The sequence below is a fragment of the Clytia hemisphaerica genome, unplaced genomic scaffold (genome assembly GCF_902728285.1).
Source record: "Clytia hemisphaerica strain Z4C2 unplaced genomic scaffold, Clytia hemisphaerica genome assembly, whole genome shotgun sequence".
NCBI classification, from domain to species: domain Eukaryota; kingdom Metazoa; phylum Cnidaria; class Hydrozoa; order Leptothecata; family Clytiidae; genus Clytia; species Clytia hemisphaerica.
The window spans coordinates 123,500-145,636 of NW_027103699.1; the positions used below are offsets into that span (position 1 = coordinate 123,500).

At 35.7% G+C, this 22,137-nt stretch overlaps 2 protein-coding genes across 2 annotated transcripts; both read left to right on the forward strand.

Annotated features, from left to right (window-relative positions):
• The first annotated feature begins 6,716 nt into the window (after positions 1-6,716).
• LOC136803940 (achaete-scute homolog 4-like) lies at positions 6,717-7,696 on the forward strand. The gene has a single exon (XM_067060666.1). The coding sequence runs from the start codon at positions 6,743-6,745 to the stop codon at positions 7,280-7,282; it is 540 nt and encodes a 179-aa protein (XP_066916767.1). The 5' UTR covers positions 6,717-6,742; the 3' UTR covers positions 7,283-7,696.
• Positions 7,697-10,377: 2,681 nt separating this feature from the next.
• LOC136803941 (uncharacterized) lies at positions 10,378-22,113 on the forward strand. The gene is made up of 7 exons (XM_067060667.1): positions 10,378-10,913; positions 16,169-16,428; positions 16,800-16,932; positions 17,344-17,393; positions 18,336-18,532; positions 19,002-19,042; positions 20,311-22,113. The coding sequence occupies exons 1-7, from the start codon at positions 10,577-10,579 to the stop codon at positions 21,819-21,821; spliced, it is 2,529 nt and encodes an 842-aa protein (XP_066916768.1). The 5' UTR covers positions 10,378-10,576; the 3' UTR covers positions 21,822-22,113.
• The last annotated feature ends 24 nt before the right edge of the window (positions 22,114-22,137 follow it).

Below are 22,137 nucleotides of genomic sequence, written 5' to 3' on the forward strand. Positions count from 1 at the left end.
TTCACTTACCCCCTTAAATTCAATAGAAAATATCGTGGGTGTTATTTGCATGAATGTAAATAGACCCTTATATTAAACAAACAAGAACCTTTTTACATTGTATACACTTACAACAGAATAACATGGTAACGTTCGTGCCCTGGAGAAAATAAAGGGTTTTTGCGGTAACGATATCAACAACTGCTTGCTTCCCATGACATACCACATGCTTAATATACAGGAAAGTTTGCGCTAATAGCAAGCTCTGCAATATTTTATTTGTACTCAAATAACAATATTATTTGCCATGAATGTTCATTTTCTCCAAATAATAAAATGTGTGTTAGTTAGACAAAAAGAAACTTCAAAAAGCGTTTGGAGTGAAAATAACAAGCTGACGTCAATTCTTAAACTTCAGGACCGATTGACCAATTCTGAAAATGGATTGGAAAATGCTATTGACTTGAAATTTTGATAAGTGTTAGGTATTGATGATACAAGCTTGCAGCCCAAATTTCAGCAAAATCGGGTGAGTGGTTATGCTGAAAGTGAGCATTTTAGGTAAAAAACGGACCGCTCTGTATAATGCTAACTGCTCACGTGACTAAATTGAAATTTTGCACACTGTCTTAGATGGCCTATGGTCTATTACTGGTGAAAATTTCAAATCAAAAGCACTAATAGTTTAGGAGTTCCGACAGGTGGTCAACGTGTATATTAAAGACCGGTCTGCAAAGTACGAAATGCTCATGGAAACGAATTTTTTCTGTTACAAGTCTCTTTTATTTGATAAAACAGCCTTCAGGAACAAATTTCAGTCAAATCGAACAAGTTAATCAGTCAATACATAATTTTGGTCAAGTGTACATTCTGGTCTGTAAAATACTAACCAGGCAGGTGGCCGAAACAAAATTTTGCAAATCATCTCCAATCATCCATATCTGGTCAAAATTTCAAGTTCATAGCACTTGTCAATCTTGAGGCTTTAAGAAGTCCCCACTCCCCTAAGATGTTTCCCCTCGTAAAAAATAGGAAGATGCTCGAAAGGTTCAGGGTACCTTTTTGGGACCTTAAAAGTCCCCCCTTGGCCTCGTTGTTCCCTTTTTTCTCTTACAGTAACTGTGGGTAAACTTCTATTTTGGGTCGGTTCAAGGAAGGAAGGAAGAATGATCCCACCAAAGCGGAGGGTATGGGCCCTAGGTCGGGATAGTTGCCCAATGACTTCCTTCCAGAGATGAGAAAGGGCTCTTAAACTCAATGTATTTGCCTATTATAGGGAAGTCACACTGCCTTTACTAGACACCGTTGAGCCTGTATTCGCTTCGGTTCTAGGAAAATTGCCCCCGAGAAAATTGCCCCCCGGAAAACTGCCCCCGGAAAATTGCCCCAGGAAAATTGCCCCCTAGGAAAACTTGCCCCCTAGGAAAATCTTTTAACCCCCCAGAAAATTGCCCCCCAGAGAAAATTTGGCCCCCTTAGGAAAATTGCCCCCCGGAAAATGCCCCCCCCCCGCCATCTTTTTTTCCACTTTCTATAAAATCCAATGAACCTTCAAATGGCCATTGTAGCTGTAAAATTAAGTAGTTTTGAATTACTCTTAGGGTACCTAGTAAAACGGGGGTCAGCGGTGGATTGGAAAAAGGCTAAAACAGCATTCCGCTACAAAAAAGAAGTTTCAGATTCCGAAAAATTGATAAGCGGAGGAGGGGTTGGATCAACAATGTCCTGGGTAGAAAATTTTTCCGAAAATAGATTATTTTGGTGGGAACTTTTTTTGTAGGGAATACTGTAATTAATTGTTAACAGTGGTTGGAATTAATTTTTTAGCGAATGACAAGCGCAAAATCTGTTCTATGTCATCTTATTTTGAGCAACTTTGTTTAATTTCAGGGTTATTAGCCAAGAAAAACTGAAATTTTAATTTTGGTGGGAACTTATTTTGCGAGTTAGTAAAAATTAGTTTCCCTTAGCTTAAGATAAGCACGGATAGGGCGCTTAGGTTAAGAAATGGGAAAGATTTTTTGAAATTTTCTTACCTCGAAATTCTTTCTCCACCTCATACAAAACTTTAAAGTCGTTTTTGAGGCGCTTTTTCAGTTTAACAAACTAAAAACTAAAACATGCAAAGCAGTCATGGTCAGCGTGAGGATATTAAGAATGAAGTTTCGATCCATATGACCAGAATTTGTAAAACCATAAGAAAATACTTGAATAGCGAAAGAAATACAGTATAAAACACATTGAAACTGACTATCGCTAACAGAGAAAACGCTTTCTCTGTATTCCATGGTTAAACCACATTATTCCTTATAAAAGTCATCTTAATGAAAATTACGGCTGCAACCTGCAACCGTTGGACCAAAATATAGCCCCAAATAATTCTAGATCTCTTAATCCGTTAAGACGATCACGTAAAATTGCTTAATCCAAATCTCCCAAAGTTGAAAATTGAGTTAGATTTAGATTTCGAAAAATGGAAAAAAGGGGCATTTTTGGGGGGCAATTTTCCTAGGGGGCAATTTTCCAATTTTCTGGGGGGCAATTTTCCTAGGGGGCAATTTTCCGGGGGCCGTTTTCCGGGGGCCGGGGGCAATTTTCCGGGGGGCAGTTTTCCGGGGGGCAGTTTTCTCGGGGGCAATTTTCCTGACACCATTCGCTTCACAATAGAGCCACGGCGTATGAGTGGCGTAATTCGAACAAGTGAAGGAGCGGTTTAGAGCAACATAATCACCCCAGATAAAATACCTGTTATACATTCCAACACTCCTGTAGCGGAGTAGTATGGTATCTATTTTGAAAATAAACCTGTGTAGTCTTTACAGAGCAAGACTTTGAGATTTCCCTAACAAAACTACTAACACTACTGGCCTTACAATACTTGGACGAAAAACTTAGAAACGTTCAGGGGCAATATGTCTCCTTTTACTTATGAAAATTATTTGGAAATGATCCGCTGACCAGTGGTACTAGGTCCCGTACTGCATACCCTTAATAAAGTATACAGATACGACATATTTGTTTAATTTTGAAAAAACGTTTAAATAACTTTTTCAAATAGGTGTGAAGTACGACTTGTTACTTTTATAAGTTGAAGGCTAAGATTGATATGAATTTAAAGACCGTTTCAAAATCAGTTTGTCAAAAAAGAATTTAAATGCTATATTTACTCATCTGTGTTTGAGCTTCAAGTGAAAAAAGACTGAGAAACAAACCCCTGGCTTTAGTAATACATACTTCGCGACGAAGTCTTTGTTCTAGTTTTTATCACTATGTATTTTTCACCTTCACGAAAAAATTTCATTCCATTGTTCTTCACCAAATTATTTTACGCTAGCATTTTCGCAGAGGTATTATTTATATGATAATCTTAGCACTTATTTTTAATTTATTACAGACTACTTACTTAAATGGACCATTATTTTTCATTATTTTTCACTATTTTCCGCGAAAATAAAAATAAATTTTTCGAACCCGTCTATCGCACGCGACACTTAAATATCACACCTGAATACAATGACGCTTGCTATCATCAAAATGTATAGTGAACCTCTATTTGGCGGGAACACAGTGGAGAGGGGGGGGGGGCTTTTAGGCAAAATCAGGTGCCGAGTATGTGAGAGCTAGAAGGCCCCCTTTTTCACACTCATTAGAGTCTAGGGTATAAAACCATAAAAATAAAACTTCCTCAAGTATCACCATTTTTCGAATTTCGATCATAATTTGAAAGTTTTCGCAAAACTTTGTGAAAATAGTCCATCTACGGTGTTGGAATCGCTGTTCATTCTTCATTGCTTCCATCATTGGTCTCCGTAAACTCAATTGACAAAAGGATCATGATTGTTGTCTTCAAAGGAAACCCAAGAACATGTGTTCTATCAACGTTACTTTCAACTCAAGACCTGAACACGAATGTGCTGGACTGCTACAAAATGCTAGACATCATTATTCAGTCCATTCCATTCCAGTCCATTGAATGCGACTTATTCTTGGCGACTTCAACACTAGACTCGACGGCAAGTTTTCATAGCATAACGAGTCCAATCGAAATAGTTCATGACTTTGCTCAGCAAAATAATCTTATTTAAGGCAATACCCACTTTGAAAAACCTCACCGTAAACTTTGAACATGGCGTTTCCCAAGAATTGATCTTGCTCAAATCGACTTCTGTCTGTACAGAAAATGCTAGCGAAATAGTATCCACAACTGCAAAGCCTATTCTACATCTTATGTTTCCGAAAAGAATCAATAACAGCCCCTGTCCTTGAGATTCGATCAAAACAATAAAAAGCCTTATACTCAGCTCATGATGAAGTAGAGGAAACAAGGATAAACGAAACACTAAAACTTTTCGAAAACAACTCAGCAAATTATAGTCAAAACACCTGGAGTCTAGCGAAAGAACTATCTGGGAAAAAGTCATCTGCCAAAAAGGGAGCCTTATCGAAACCGAATAATTATCGAGGCATATCTCTGGCACAGACCGCTTCCAAAATCTTTAATTGTCTAATTTTGAAAATGAATCCGTCCTTCCATCGACAAACTCCTATGGCCAAACTAGAACGGATTTCGTGAGAATCGATCGACATTCGGTTAGAAATATAAATTTATGTCAAAAATCATATTCAACACTTACCCCTTTGACTTATTACCGACTTCGGGGGAGGGGGGGGGTTAAGAGTATTATAAGTATTTTTTTGGAAACTGATTTTTGTAAAAAAAAAGGGCCCGTTGTAATATAATACCTAGTCATAACTTCACTGAAATGCCACGATTTTGCACTATATTTTAAGAAAATTGGCTTGGGGCACAAAAATAATGGGTTCCTTTAAGAGTTAGAAGAATTGTGTCAAATTTTGTTCGATGGGGAACTAAAAGGTCCACAAATAATCCAGCTTTTTCCGCGACCAAATTAAGTATGGAATGTACAATGTATAGCAATGTGCCCTCCCGGTTATTACCATAACGGCTTTATGGCAACTCCTGAACTTGGGCACAGGATGTACGGTTACACATTTTGTGGATTGCATTGTGGAGTCACAAGAGTGCTCAAACTGCGAGCAGTATGGAATGTATTTAGATGTATTGAAATTGTCAGGGAGTTTTAATTTTCGTTGATTTTTTCATGTCTTCTGTTCTGATTAGATTTTTCCTGTTCATAAAAGTTATTTACTTCTATAAATGATGGGATTCCCTCCTTTTAATGCTTCCCGTTTCGAAAACAGTTTCAATTGGGGTATGTTTGATCAATCTGGATTGGATTGATTTTAAAAATTTCCTTGTAATTAATTTTATTGGGATGAGATTTTCCTTAAAAAAGGCTTGCCTCCTTCTGTGAAAATTCTTTTTGATAGTGTTTTGGGCAAATCCACATCGCAGATTCGGAAGAAATATATACTTGATGCCGGACTTGATGATTTTTTGAGGGAGCAGGTTGATAGCAAAAGTAAAGCAAACACACGCTTTAGTTTATAAGTATAAATATGCTAAGAATATCACCATCATGGAATTTGCCAAAAGAACGAAAGAAAATCATTTTTAGAGCACTTTTAACTGTAAATTGTCAACTGTCCCAAAGTTAGGCTCAAAACTTTCACAAAATACCATATGTTTTAGGTATGTTTCGTGTTACATGCCAATTGAAGTTGAATTTGGATCCTAACCTAAAGAATACCGTGAGAATGCTTTAGGATGATTTTCCCTGAAAAGTTAAGAATATCCATGATGAAATGGAAAAACACCTTTTTTATAAAAAGATAAAAGCTGAAACAGATTGAATGTATCGACTCTACAAGTTTAATTTAACGCCCGTAGGCTTAACTTAAAAAAGTTTAACGTTTTTCAACCTCGTTCCCGGCGTATTATCAGCTTTTTGATGCTTACTGAAAGCGCTAGGGTATTAACCCTGGTATTGTCTGCTTTTCGGACGCGTAAGATTACGTAATTCAAAAACAAAACTCCAGATTTCATTTGTTCCTGGATTTGAGACATTGTATTACCGTTTATATTATCTTTGTAACGTCAGATTTTTTTATGACGTTTTGTTTTGAGAAGTTCCCTATCTGAGAGGGAGGAGTCGTATTAACCTACATCAGGTTATTCCCAGGGTAAAATCCTGGGATACACGGAGACGAGGTTGGAAGCTCTTCTTCTACAGCCATTGAAATATTCTCAAAGGATTGTGCCACCGATATAAGACCTTATATAATTATTGGACTACTAATAAAGTCAAATTTGACTAAGAATTTTTAGAAAGCCCTGTAAGTAAATAATGTTTTGACTTGTACTACAAATCATATAGCAAATAAGATAAAGAATATATTGATTTTTCTAAATTTTTCTTCTTCGATTTTTCTTTTTTTGATCATTTTTTTATAATTGATCGTTTTGTTAACTTTAATCTTGAAAATTACAATTTCATTTTCTTCCTCAAATTTTTGTTAAAATTTGCTTGCAGAGCTGTGTAAACTAAAGCCCAGTCCTTTTTCGTCCTTGGAAATTTCCTCATCCGAGATTTTAACATCAGAATAGGAAGAGAAAAAAATAAAATGTACATAAAACGCAACAAAGAAGTCTTATTCAAACAATAGACTAAACAGAAATTTAAATGATTATTCGGGCCCAGGTCCTTTATTTCGAAAGCGAAAGAAAAATCGCATAAATTGCAAGTCGTATTACTTTGCAATACACATAAATTTTTTTTGAGATTCGAGTCAAGTCGATCATTGAAAATCATACAAAAAAATTCAAGTCAAAGTTTAACACATGTACAACATGGCATCTACGTTCCAGTATTCTGAAAATAGTGCTTTTTCGCCGGTACCTTTCGAAGTTTACGACTATCCACCGGTTGTGAGCAGTAGCAGTGTCGACCCTCAAGCATTATTAGCGGATTACGAGTTACGTCATAACCAAGCTATGGTTGACCATTGGGTTAATGTGCACCAACAATCTCCGCCGTATGATACGCCATCAGTGCCTTACGGATTCTTTACGTATCCCTACTTACAAGAATGCCTCAGCAGCGAACCAGGTTTCATACGTAAGCGTAATGAACGCGAACGCATGAGAGTACGGAACGTAAACGAAGGATACGCGAGGTTACGCGACCATTTACCGTTGGAGCCGACTGAGAAACGATTGTCGAAAGTTGAAACTTTACGAGGGGCCATTCGTTATATTAAACTTCTACAATCCGTGCTAGGTGAGCCGAAACAAGCAATGACACCATCGGCGACGACCACGCAAAGACGTACTTCTGACCGGAGTGACGGAGAATTTGATGGACGGAATTATGAAAGATAAAAAACAGCGGAAAATAGACTTTAACACCGAGGGATTATCAAACCGAGGGATTTGTTTTTTGCTATTTGTGTTTTATAACGCAAAAAGCACTCTATTTTGTCTCCTAGAAATTCTGCACATTCTTTTTTAGAAAAAACCTTAGTTTTGAGGATACTGGGTAAGTGTCAACGTGAATTTTGAGTAAATTCATTTTAGCTCTTCTTTACCATATCTGCTTGAAAATTATTTTGAAGATTTTAGAAATTTGATTTCCCCAGGTGAATTAAATTATTATGTCATGTAAAATAAAATAATTCTATTAAAAGTTTGTTAAATGTATATAAATATGATATTTTTGTGGAAAAAAATAATAATAGAATTTTAGTATATATAATTTTTGATACAAAAAGAGAGATACAATATTTGATAATTAAAGTTTGTGTTTTATCTTTTCATATTGAAGAATTCATATTTCGTTTTATACGTTTGTCTTCGACCAACCCAAGTGGGAGGGAAATTTTCAGAAATGTTTGTAGAGTTTTATTACATTATTCATTGTCAACTTGTGAGATTTTAATTTTCAGAAAGAAAACATCCTTTTGAAACCTTGTTAAAATATTTGGAAATTAATTTAAAAAGAATGTATCAGACTTTAATTTGGTTTGTGTAATCATTGGGACGAATCAGCTGATAATTCGTAATTTGTTTTGGAAAACAATGAGAAATTATTTGAATATGATTCATCAACACAACACATAACAAGAAGATGTTTTATCACCATGCTCCAAACCCAATAACTTAAGAACTTTTGATTAAGAATCGTCATCGTAATCGCAAATTCGAATTCCTCTAAAAGAAAAAATCTTTATGTAGATTTAAAATGAATATACTCTAGTCTCACAAGCCCGTTTCGCCTCCCCCCCCCCGAACTAAAAAAATAGGGCTGTAAGCAATATTATACTCCGCATTTTCCCTTCATTTCATCCCTTATGACACCCCTTTCTCACAGACCAGGTAAGATTTTTCAGAAAAATCAGTCAATCTACTTTACATTCTGTTGAATATTACAAAATTTTAATTATATAAAAAGTTAAAATTATTGAGGCCCCCCAGTCAACCTTCAAATCAAGCAATCACGCAAAAGAAATTTCCAAATCACGAGTCAAATTTTCTTTCTATCACGATCACGTTGATCATGTTGGCTCCTCTGCAGTCACGCACTTTAAAATATTAAATGACGAAATCAAGAACTCGAAAAAACGCCAATCACGCCATTACGAAAACCGCTGGGTGCCTCATTATTTAGTTGATCAATTTAAATAGAAAAATATTTTTTTCACTAAAATCACCTGGTTTCCCACTCGAAGTTCTTATGAAAAAAGATTGCATATATATCTGACAGGTATAATTAGCAAGTAGGAAATAAGATAGATCAAGATATGTATTATGAAAAGCTGTTGGTTCTGATTTTAATCGGATGGTAGCAATCAAATGTATTTGATAAATGGAAGATTTTTCTTATAAGAAAAGTTTGTAGCTCCGTAAAAATGGTGAATAAATTTTGGCAAAATCTACTGAAAAATCAATATCGTGTAAAAACTTTTATTACATATTTTTCCAAAAAAGTCGTCATTGTCCCGTTTAAAACATAGCGAGTCCAAATTGGAACAAGTCCAAACCAATAATTCATTGATGAATACACACAGTACAGATTTATTCTTATGATAAAATATCTTTAAGCTTGCCAGTGACAAGGTCGACGCTGTGCTAAGTGAAACGATAATACCTCAAAAATCTCACATTGAATTGGCTCAAAAAAGGTAAAGAAAAAAGTTCATTTCGATGTAATAATGAAGGTTTTTAGAGAAAGGACACAAGAAAAATGTTGATGATGATGAGGAATTAAATCATTTCATTTTTGAAATCTTAAAACAAAGCAAAGACATTGGGAAAGGAATGTCCAAAAAACACTCTCCATCATCTAAACAGGGCCCACGCCACCCGGGGCCCACTTTTTTACAAAGTAAAAATTTTTGGTTGCACTTCCTTAGACTCTATATATTCATTGGGGGCAACTTTCAATTTCATGGCGTGGGCCCTGCTAAGTGGTTGAGGTATGGGGGTCATTAACACCGAAATACAGACGCATTTTTCTGATATAACCGTTAACATTAACATCAGAAATTGCTCAAATTCTTATTTGATCACAGTATGGCTAATTGATACCAAAAACACTAACACCAACAGAAAAAAGGCTAATACCGAAAGACCACCGATCAAGTACGCCCCCACTGATAAGTAAAATTTATTTGAAGTAAACATCGCTCCTTTCTCAAAGGGCCTACTAAGGCTCGGTGAAACCTCTTTGCTAAGTGCCAGCAGGGATGAAAATCTCCATTGAAACTTCAATGGTGTAAAAGTTTATAGCTAGAGGTAAGGCTTTGAAGTGCAATTTCTCCATCTTATAACCAATGCGGGTAAGAGTGTTAAGAATTATCATATTTGGCTTCGGAATTGCGGAAATCGACCCTTTTTTCTTCGGAATTTCGGAAATCGGGGAAAATTCCTTCGGTAATCGGAATTTTGAAATTGTTTCGGTATCGAATATTCATAAATTTTTGCTTCGAAATTTCGGTAATGTAAAGTTTTTATCCCCCTTTTTCGGAATTCATACATGAAAAATCAAATTTGATAGAAAATTAGTCAAAACGAGGAAAAATACCCAAAAAATCGGTATTTCGGAAATTTTGGCTAAATTATTCGGTATTTCGGAGATCGAAACCCCCCCCATATTTATATTTATATCCGATAGAAGAAAGTAAACCTGCTTTGAACTATGCAATTCAAAGAAGGTGGAGCATAATGTAGGTTATCAAAGCTTTCCCCTTTAAAGACTGACGTACCGATGCTCCCAATTAAAAAATACTCAGTATTTGGCTATAGTGCTTAGAAAAAGGAAAATGATTTAATGAAATTCCTTCCATTTTCTTTGTTCCTTTGGACTTCATTTTAAAGTGATTACATTTAATATGATGTACATACCGTAGAGAGAAAAAGTTTTCCTACGGAGGAGGGATAATTAATAATGAGACGACATAAGGCGAACATTTCGACAAAACAAAAACATTATTAATCATTACTTTTCTCTCTAGAGATATTGATGCTTTTTTTCAAAACGCATGAATCGATTCTCTAGAGAGTAATAGAAAAATACCAGATGAAGGGTCAGTCAGTCTCAACTATTTCCAGTGCTGGTTTGATCCAAAGGCTAAAACTCTGGTGGTAGAATTTTGTCTGAGAAATCGATTAAGATCGATGCATCGGCATACAAGATATTACAGTTGTATAATGTCGAACCGTGTAGATAACATTGTTATAACGTTATTCTCATGGATATTATTAACTGGTTTAACGACAAGTTATAAAGGAGTGTTAAGGCAGAGCAATGGTACTGATATCGAATTGAGGAGATGGTACAAAGATCTCCAAAGATGTGGTGAAACCTTCGTGGTGACACAAAATCAACCAATTGTGTTTGATGATGAGACTTGTGGATATACATGTCTTTGGCAGGATGGAGTGCCATCCTCGTCAAATGAGGTGCAACCAGGGGGTGGATTGACGTGCGAAAATGACCAAAATATAAGACAAGGTAAGCTTGAGTATTTGAAAATCGAAAACTTTATTGTTCAGAACAAGAAGTTTTGGGGATGAAGTAAGATTCCATTTTTTATTGGATTCGGTTATCCCGTAATAAGTATGGTATTATCGTACAACGTTGCTGTTTTAAACGACTCAAGTAAACCAGAAATTCCCTAACATATAGAAAAGTCACAAATCAAATGTCAATCAGGGTAAGGATTCAATGATGGTCATATCATGACATACCCCTGTCTCGCAGCCCCGGTGGAACTTTTTTCCTCCAGTGGGGATAAAAATTCCTATTGAAATCCCAATTGTTTCAAGATTATAGAATCCAGTGGCAATGGCTTTGAAGTGCAATTTTTAAACGTTAAATTTCGAATGGGGATAAAATAAAAGTTAAGTCCAAGTGAGGCTGAAATTCTAAGGTATTTTCCCACCGGGACGAAATTTTTGTCAATCTTTCTCAGCGGGTCTATGACACAGGGGTATCATGATGTAACAATGACGTAATAAACACTTGCATGAAAAGTGGAAACGTCTGTCCGGATGGAAGTCTGAATAAATGGGTAAGGAAGTATTTCAATAGATCATTATGTAATTAGGAAATTAGCTTAATACGAGCTAGAACAGTTCGAAGGAAGCACTGTGCAGTAGTATATAATATGATTTGAGTGATATGTGTAATATTACTTTGAATCTAAACTAGTTTGTAAAACAGCATGAAAACACTGTTCTAAACGAATGTTTCAGAATTGTAATTTATCATAGATTAAAACTCTATGTATTGGTATTATAGTGTCCAAGGCATTCCTAAGTAATGTTTTGATTTTTAGCGATTAAAGACTAGCTTTAATACTGTATAATATTTTCTTGGACTATCTCAGCCCCCTCCCTAATTTAGCATTCGGCCATGAGTTGTCAAAAACTTGAGCATGTATTCCTCCCGATTTAGAGCTTTGTTAGACAGGAACCCGTCTGCGTATTATTTTAAATCTGATGAATACTTGACGGGTCAGAGCTGTGAGTCCGATTTTGGCCTCAAAAAAATTACAGTGGGAAATTCGAATTTAGCGCTGTCCTCACTTACTAAAATAAAAACCAAATTTCGGAACTTGCGCTTTCTTTAAGAAAGTGTGACCAGTGAAACAATAACAGGATTTGATTGGCTGTGTTTTCAACCGTTATTAGGATATGGGAAATTCAAACTGTCAGCCCATACCATGCTATATATTTCGCCATCAGTATATAGAATAAGAAATCATAGCATGGATCTCCAGGCTAGAGCTTTGTATAATGCGATGTTATTTTGAAACTTTCAGAAATGTTCCTATTTTTTGTTAATTTCGTACTCGAGATTCTATCGGAGCTAGATTCAAACTCAAGCAAAATGTGAAAGCATGTCATCCTCAAATCGAGGTTAAGAGGTGTTTTTGAGCTTGATGATGAAACAAAAGTTTAATCCAACACTCTTACCTCCTGACTCGGTCTTCTATTCTTTCCTGCCTTTCCTGTTTTCAAAGAGGTCATACGAAAGTCCTAAAAACCCACGATGAGGATATTAATGTCGCATTTCTTATGGGGACAAGGGGTAACCGAACTCTTTTCAATACCCAGGGATATGACACGTGTTGTATTTCATCATTTTAAATGATCAATTCAATCTTGATAAACATTTTCTTGAAGCAGTCGGATTTAATTATGTGTCAAAAACATAAAGTTTCAAGATTAAAGATCAAGGATGATAATAAAAAGGCTTCAAATTCCGGGACAGGGTTCCTAGGTAAATGGATGATACGGGTATGTCCCGCCCTTAAGGGTGCCCTTTTTTTGGGCCTCATAACTCCGCTAAGGATAAATCAGTCAGTTAGAAAGAGTCACAAAAACGGTAAAAATCCCGAAAACTACGACTTTTGTTTCTCGAAGCCTAAAATTCGTCCCGAAATGTTCTTACTCGAAAAATTCCAATTTCCAAAAATCGGTCGACACAGTCCGTCTAGTTTTATCTGGATAAAATGATTTTTTACAGGGATTTTATTTCATTGTTTTTGATATTTTAATGGGATTAAATTTTTGCAGGTATTAAATTTGGCTGTTGAGCTCATCCGCAAAATTCTAAGATTTCGTGGGGATTTAATTTCGCGGATGGTTCAATTGTGAATTGATATTTTCACGATTTTGTGCTATTTTTGCTTTTTTAGTATCTTATTTTTTAGTATCCAAAAAAATTCGCAGATAGGACCTTTTCAAATTTCCATTGGGACTTATTTTTGTGGATGACACCCAAATCTACGAAATGCGCAAAATTTAATTCCCACGAAAATTAATCCCATTAAAGTATAAAAGAAGGATTGTACTTTAAAAAGACTTTGAAACAATTACTCTAATAAACAAGGGATTTGGAATAACCAAGGTGGTTGGAAAAATTCGCAAAACTTAGTAAGCGGGGGGGGGGGCATTGTAATAAAAATGTCCTTGGCGGAAAATATTTGAAAAGGAGGCTAATACAGCAGAATTAGGGCAAAAGAAAGAACTTTCAAAAACATTTTCCCAAACATTAATAAGCGGGGGTTTGGAATGAGAAAGTCCTGGACGGGAAATTTCCACAAAATTAATTAGCGAGGATGACGCTTAGTAGGTACCCAAGAGAAGCCAGATAAAATTGGACGGAAAATAACTACTTTGGACGATTTATCAGAAATTCCAGGTCTCTTGCAGGTCTCTTGTCGATGAGAATAAGAATCTACACAATAAATAAGTTGTACAGCAGACAAGACAAGAAGGAGTGGGATTAGGATTACAGAGCTTATATGTCTATCACAACACTATGTTAATTAGTGATGTAATTAAATATGAGGCAATGATTCAAATAGGAAATTACTGTAAGGCATTCTTCTGTAAAAAAGTAGAATTTTAAACTCGAATTGACAGTGCTCGAAGTAACACAAAAGAAACACCCCAATCACCATCCACACAACATAAAAACCATCGAAATATCATCCACACAGCATAAAAATACCATCTAAATATCATCCACACAACATAAAAATGCCATCTAAATATCATCCACACAGCATAAAAAACCATCGAAATATCATCCACACAACATAAAAACACCATCTAAATATCATCCACACAACATAAAAACACCATCCAAATATCATCCACACAGCATAAAAATACCATCTAAATATCATCCACACAACATAAAAACACCATCCAAATATCATCCACACAACATAAAAACACCATCTAAATATCATCCACACAACATAAAAACACCATCTAAATATCATCCACACAAAATAAAAACACCATCTAAATATCATCCACACAACACAAAAATGCCATCTAAATATCATCCACACAACATAAAAACACCATCGAAATATCATCCACACAACATAAAAATGCCATCTAAATATCATCCACACAACACAAAAATGACATCTAAATATCATCCACACAACATAAAAATGCCATCTAAATATCATCCACACAACATAAAAACACCATCCACACAAAATAAAAACACCATCTAAATATCATCCACACAACATAAAAATACCATCTAAATATCATCCACACAACATAAAAACACCATCTAAAGACAAGGAGCAATTGACGAGTTTGCCCTTTGAAAGAAAAGCACAAAAATTCCAAACTTCAAAAAAACTCCTTAGAGATGAAAAACATAAGACAACATGTATAACAGATTTGCAATCTCTTATTTTTAAATAAAAATATTGTTTTCAACCTGTTTTTATCTTCCAAAAACAAGCTCAAAATCGAAAATCGCCATTACGCTACCGGGACACCAGTCATCAATGAGCTTTAGGCGGGCCCCGGGCTAAACATGACCAAATCTACAAAGAGTTTGGAAACAATTCTAGTCGCGAGTTAGGGAGTTGCTAGTTTCGAGTTGGGGAGTTAAAAAATTACCGGCTACCGAAAAAGAATAACATACATCAAAAGTACGATTTTGAAAGTAAATGTAATATGAGAGTAATATATAACACATATAATACGTATAATACATATACCACCTGTAATATGCTTATTTGCCTTAACCCTTTGAGTGCCAGGGTCCTTTTTTCTAAGTTTTTTTTTAAAAATTGCTAGTTCAAACTTTAAGGGCTTATATCTTCTGATCTAGAATGAATTAGAAGCTCGTATATAGCTCGTTGGATAGCTTAGAGTCTCCTCTTTCTTTTGGGCGCCTGGCGCCGCCCGATTTAGGAAGGGCGTGGTGGGCGGCGGCCAAGGGGGGGGGTAGGTTAGGGAATTAAAGCAGTTCTTGGGTCACTCGTTGACCAAAAATAGTCAAAAAACGGTCAGAATCTCAAAAAAGTGAATTTTTGTCAATTTTTTGCATTTTTTTGACTTTTTCGCTTAAAATCTCGCTGGAAAGACTCACTTTTGAAATTTTTTTTGCTTGACCATAAAGGACAATCTAATTCCTACGAGTTCGACCAAAAATAACGATTTCTAAATCAAACTGGGCATTACAGGAGGGCTTCGCCCTCCTATATAGCCCATGTCGTATATATACGACATCGGCACTTAAAGGGTTAAACACGTGCGCTGAGAGCATGGAAAGCTATTTTCTACTGTCAATTCATATCCATTTATATTTCCTGCATCACATTGAGTATAAATATAATTCTTGATTAAAGTGACTTTAGAACCATTGTATTTTATAATGTGATCAAAATTTTTATTAAAAAGTGTCAATTCCAATGATAAAATGACAAAAGAAAGTGTCATTATTTTTCTAGCTCTATAGCTATCTCTGCGAATTTTTTGAGGCTAAGATGACTGTCAACTTATATCCTTTTATACAATAAGCATCACTTGCAGTATGATCAATATTTTTTGGGGAATTTGTTTGACAATCATTGTATTTAAAGATTTTGTCAATATTTTTACAAGAACGTGTCATGTTGTCAGCATTATGACAATGACATAACAGTACTAAGTATTTTGGCTTTGCTAGCCAGCACCTTACCATTTTCATGATCTTAAAGTCAATAATATGTTTGGTACTGGCTAATTTGAATTTTGTACTTTTGGGCTACATTTGTTTAAATTAGAAAATTTTCGGTCGCCGTAAATTTTTACGAACTCCCCAACTCGAAACTAGCAACTCCCCAACTCCCCAACTCACCAACTAGAACATTACCTAGACTCATCTACAAAATCAAAACATTGAAAATAAAATCTAAATTATAAGAGTCTTTTAAAACTTCAATTTATACTTCTTAGATTGCAATACTGGAGGAATAGGAAGCCAAATTGACCAAAACAAACTCATCCAAGTAATGACTATCGCCGATTTAGATCAAGAACAAACACTCTACCATCTTGACAAAAAGCTATCACGCTGTGAATTCATTGAAACGTCATGTGGTAAAGTGGAATACAAAGATGCATCCAGTGGAACGTGGAAGAATACGTCGTTACACACGTGTTTTGATATCTCTATTCAACATGAAAACCTTTCAAATTCTACAGCTGTCCTTAAGGTTGGTGTATATGTTAAATATTTTCTATATTGAAGTACTGTTTGAATTCTCTAAAAATGTATGTAATTCGTTCGCGTTGTACAATACATACATAGTGCATGGGCAATACTAATCTCATAACAGATCATCCATTATGTACATACCACACTCTGTTCTAAAGGGATATGTCAATTGTGACGATCTGACCTGGTTGTTCAGCCAAAACATTCAAAACCACGTTGTCTTTTGCTTGAAAACGAAAGCGAAAGCAACTGGGCTCTAATGTTTATGTGCATGATTGACAGTTGATTTTAATGCGATTGTTTTGCTTCAGCCAATCAACGCGCTCAAATGTTCATTTAATTTAACATTTCCATAACACAAATATTCAGGTGACTTGTTCAGATGAGAAAAGGAAGCAAATGGAAGGACAGTTAATGAAAATTCAAATGAAATGCCATGTTGATGATGAAAAGAAAGATTATCAAACATGCTTCATGTTCAAAGTGGAAGGTCAATCTCTCGGTAAGTTGAGTTCTCGGCTGGTACACAACATTTGTTTCAATGATCATCCAAGGTCCATAACGTCCATTATAAACATTAGATGATATATAATCTGCCGTTTTAGAAACCTTGTCTAAAACAATTATTAGGTCCAACAAGAACTAAATGATGCCTCCATAATTACAACTTTGTTGTCATTAAAATATTATAAATGAATTGATTGGTATGTGCCATTCTCAGCACAAAAATGCAACCCCAATATCGAGATTTACCAAGAAAAACAAAACAACAAAATAAACCAATCTTCACCCTGTACCATCCTAAACACCACAAACGATTTCTTGACTTTCTTAGACGGTATTTCTATTTTCAATGAGAAAGGATCTGTACAGGCTACCTTATCATGTAATATTTTCAATTTCAATTTAATAGTATCAGAGGAAAAAGAAGACCTCGAGAAAGTTTGCATCATACCACCAACTGTAAGTTTTAGCAATTGCCATTCAAACTGCATTGTACCAAATCAAAGGCAAATTAATCAATCGTGAAATCCCATCTCAAATATCATTACACAATGATGCATAATTCATGCTATAGCTGAGGTTTCTGGGTAAAATTCGAAGTCCCAATTTTGAGGTGCGAGGTTGTTTAATATCAGTCGATTTGTTACCTTGAGTGACACATAAATTAGGTCATAAAATGTTTACTATTGCTGTCAACACGAAAAGATCTATTCTTCTGAGATTCGCAGCTTGCATTTCAAAGAAAGTTTAAGATGTGGATAGTGTTCTATTTTATTAATCATGTTTGTATACACGTTAAAATACCCGACCATGAAATCGTCATTGTATTCGCTATTCGATTGAGATCGACTTGATCAAATCGACTCGAGCGCTCAATTTAGCTCGATTGATTCGATTACCGATTCCGTTCAACAGACATTGTCTGACTAATCTTGCCTGCTGTACCTTGGATATTGAAATGGACAGCCAGCCTTTAGAGAACACAATAGATCTTATCGAAGTTTTTGATTTTTCTAAAAAGCGATGCATTGGGGGACTATTTCGGGGGTATAACAATAGAAATCTCTTAGTAATTCCTCGAGAGAATTCTATTGTAATACCCCCGAAACAATCCCACGATGCATCACTGTTTTAGAAAAATCGAAAACTCCGATAAGGTCTATTCTGAAACTAATTTTCTTTAACTCAATAAGTGATCAACATGGATTCCCTTATGATCACCCTTAATAAAGTTTATACTCATGACATCGTAGATATAGACAAAGACCTTTACGACATGACCCTATTCAGGAACACCCCCGTTTTCATAAATGATACAAATTTAAGAAATCAGTACCTTAACTCCAACACAAATAAGTGAAAAGAAATAGAATTGTCTCATACCATTTTACTTTTGTTTAGGTTCCAGTGACAACACTTGGTCCAATCATCTCGACAACACTTGGTCCAATCATCTCGTCAACCAATGACCCATCTTCAGATGACAATGACGAAGGTGTTCCTCTCTACGTCATCATTATCATCATCATCATCATCATTGTGATTCTGTTGATCGTGATCGCTATAATTCTCTATTGTTGCTGTTATAAAAGAAAAAGGTAAAAAGGATAATTATATGGCTAGAACATTGATTTCACAGCCCCGAAGGTGCTAGATTCGAAACTCCTGGATGGGGAATCACGTTGCTTATTTCCCATCCAGAACACGTGAATGCGGGGCAAACTTAAGGCTTCCTTTTTTCTTACTTAAGATAGGTTGAAGATTCCTCTCTAGCCCCTTCGAGGCTTCACACTCGATAAGTTTGAAATATTTCGCCTGTAAAATTCTTTCACAGTCTTAGACGAAACCTCCAAAACAGACATCATATATATTTCGCTCGACTATGGAATGTAGCTATTTTAACATTAAAAACATTTCATCTTTTACTCAGAACATCTTATCTTGGTGAATTTTTCCGGATTTGCTTCTATATTCAATACCAGATTACTTATAAAAAAGTCAATCAATTTTAAAGTATAATAATATTACCTGAGAGTAATCCTTTTTTTTTCATTCGCTTCTATTTAGAAAATCATCAGAAACAAAGACAGTTAATGGAATCGAAAATGGTAAGCTTTTTACATTTTAACACTCCTGTCTGACAGCCCCGGTTGAACTTCTTTGAGAGCCCCGGTTGAACTTCTTTCCTAAGTTGGGATAAAAATTCATATTGAAATTCCAATGGAGATAGAAATTCGATTGTTATAAGGTTGAATAATCCATTGGGGATTGTTTTGGAGTGCAATTTTTGAGCAGGGATGAAATGGGGATGAAATCAATTTCCCAGTGGGGCTGAAGTACCAGGGTATTCCCCCACCGGGGACGAAATCTTTGCTAAATTTTCCAGTGGGGCTGGGGTCCCAGCGGGTCTGTGACACAGGGGTGTTTTTTCAAGGTTAAACAAGAAACACGTGAAGTGGAATTCAAGTGCTGATGAATCTGTGGGTGGATTCAATGGTGTTGGTAATCAAGACGGAGAAGCCTCTAGCCCCCATTATTGAATTCACCAGCACCATTCCACCAACAAAATCATCATCACTTTTTAGTTGGTTTAGTAATTTCTCAGTCAACTTACGACTTACCACCAATAACGTGGTGGTTCGATCAAATTATGGCAAACTAGGAATTTACCAAAGTTAGTATTTCGAACAATTGCTTGAGCGAAAGTTTTTGGATATTTTCCTCTTTTTGGCTGAAAACTACTAATTTTAGGGCGTGTAAAAAAATAAATAGGCACCGGAATTTGCAATCAGCGACGCTTACAAAAAAATTGGCTGCTCCCTGCCATCATGCTTCTGCTTGGCATGCAAATTAACTTAGAACCCATAAGTCTGAATGATAATAACATGCCATAGTACTACTCGGCAGATAATCATGCGTGACAAAAATAACCAAAGATGTGGATAGTGTTTTTTGAAGAACATGAATATAGTAAAAGACAAAGATGAAAATGAAGACAATCCAAGATAGGTAAATCTTTTTTCAACCATTTCTTCATATTTATCGAGAATTCTTTTCCACAAAAATTTTAACATAAGCGAAATAGAAAATTACTAGACATTGACAGTAGATTCTTTCTCGTCTCTTTTAGAAGGCGATATCCTACGACATCAGCCCCATTGATGACAGACCAAAAAAAATGGAAAAGAATTCTCAAATGGAAATGGTTGAAAAAAGATTTACCTTCTAATCTAAAAATCAAAAATATCTGTCGAGTAGACGGTGACAAAATAAACATTTTGCAATACAAAAGCTAAATGATATCAGGGAATGCGTAATAAAAAACTTGTCCTCCAGGCATATCATCAAATTCAATATCTAATTTACTATTTTATAGCGAGTGCGATATTTGACGAACCACGTTCAACAAGCAGACAAGGTGACACATCAGTCATCCGCCCACCACCACCGCCCATGAATCGATCGAGACCAAACTCCGTATCTGGATTCAAAAACCCTCTATTCGTTGGGGACCCTGATACAGCAACGACAAACACTAAACCAGAATACGCTAAAGTGAATAAACAATCTAAAAAGCAAAAACCAGTTAATACACAAGGGAATACTTTAAAAAACCCATCGACAGGTTTGTATGAGGAAATTCCCATAGATGGCAACCAAAATGATACTTTAGAAGAAAATCGACATAATTCATCGACAAAAAGTAATGCTTTAAAACGACCACCCAGCTTTGGCAAAGGTGACTATAATCCGTATTCTGAGATAGATGACCATAAGGAAGATCAAGGAACAACAGATAAAAAGAAATTAAACAGAATTGCTTCTGGTAAAGGGACACTGCAAGATTTACCTTTCGATACAACCAGACCAACAACAGAGAAAGTTCCCATTTACAACAATTCGTCCATCCCGTCTACACCAATCACCACACTTGGAGATCCTGTCAACCTTGAAGAAAATGCACAACCAATCTACAATGATGCTCCACTTTCCAATAGTACAGACACTCTATCAACACCAGATGAACTATACCAACAGCCTACATCTCAAAGGCAACCATCATCTACTGATAGTATATACAATGTACCTTCTTCGCCAGTCGAAACATACGACTTCGTTCCTCTAACAAAGAAAGGGAACACCAATGAAAAAGCCTTTGCAAATTACCGAAGATCAGTTCCACCAGAAATCAATCTGAAACGTTTACCATTTACTTTCTTGGATTACACAACACGTGACCCTGAGTTACCCAATCATTCGTCGCCAGCCTTCTATCTACTATTTGCCAACTATTACTTACAAATCAAGGAAGAGGTTGAGGAGATGCAAGACTTAATGACCAAGATCCCAATATTGATGAGAACAGCTGAGGATATGTGGTCAGGTCTTGAGGACCATGGTGATGGCACCACTGTTGATGAAGCTGGATATATATTAAAATCATCCTTACGTAAACAAGATATTATGTTTAAGTTGGCAGAAGAGTTAAGCTGGAATACAGAAGAAGCTAGTTTATCACCGTTTGAAACATTACATTCCCTATACACCAAATGTATCGAATCAAACAAACGACAATGTTTGGTTCTAACTTTCCACGACCGAAAGACTTGTATTTGTTTATTTGATGGTCAAGGGAATCAAACTTTCCTAGATTTGAATATCCATTATAAAAACAATAAACAAACAGCATTGGAAGCTCTTGGAGACGAAGAATGTGGAGGAGTTATTGGTGAATGTGGTCGAAGACATTCAGATTCAATGTTGAATTATATTTTGACCAATATGTGTTTAGAGATGAATTGCACTGCTAGATCTGGCAATGCAGTCCATGTGCACCACAAACACCAAAACTTCGGCGAGCCTTCTAAGCCAGCTGACTTTATTTGAATTCATAAGGCACATCAAGATACAAGCAGAGGTCGAGGCTTTGTTGCTATATGCATGCACACTAATCCTTAGAAACCCTTGTATGTATTAGACATAAGTAATTTTTTTTTACATTTAAATAAAATTATTTTTTGAACTAGTTTCTTGGGCCGCCAGTTTATCCTTCGTGTAACTTTTAGAACAGGAATATGGCTTCTGGAAAATTACACACTTTCATTGTCTGTAAAAGCTAAAAACGTATAAAATCATTCCAGAAAACATATGCTCCATCCTCATTTCGAAATTTTAAACTTCATATATTCGATAAAAAAAACTT

What these genes read in the sequence shown, in the direction of transcription:
- LOC136803940 (XM_067060666.1), top strand. Translation starts at nt 6,743, where the DNA reads ATGTACAACATGGCATCTACGTTCCAGTATTCTGAAAATAGTGCTTTT.
- LOC136803941 (XM_067060667.1), top strand. Translation starts at nt 10,577, where the DNA reads ATGCATCGGCATACAAGATATTACAGTTGTATAATGTCGAACCGTGTA. An exon ending in AGTGGAAGGTCAATCTCTCG is followed by an intron (nt 16,933 to 17,343) that starts GTAAGTTGAGTT and finishes TCAATTTAATAG; the next exon opens with TATCAGAGGAAAAAGAAGAC. An exon ending in TTTGCATCATACCACCAACT is followed by an intron (nt 17,394 to 18,335) that starts GTAAGTTTTAGC and finishes ACTTTTGTTTAG; the next exon opens with GTTCCAGTGACAACACTTGG.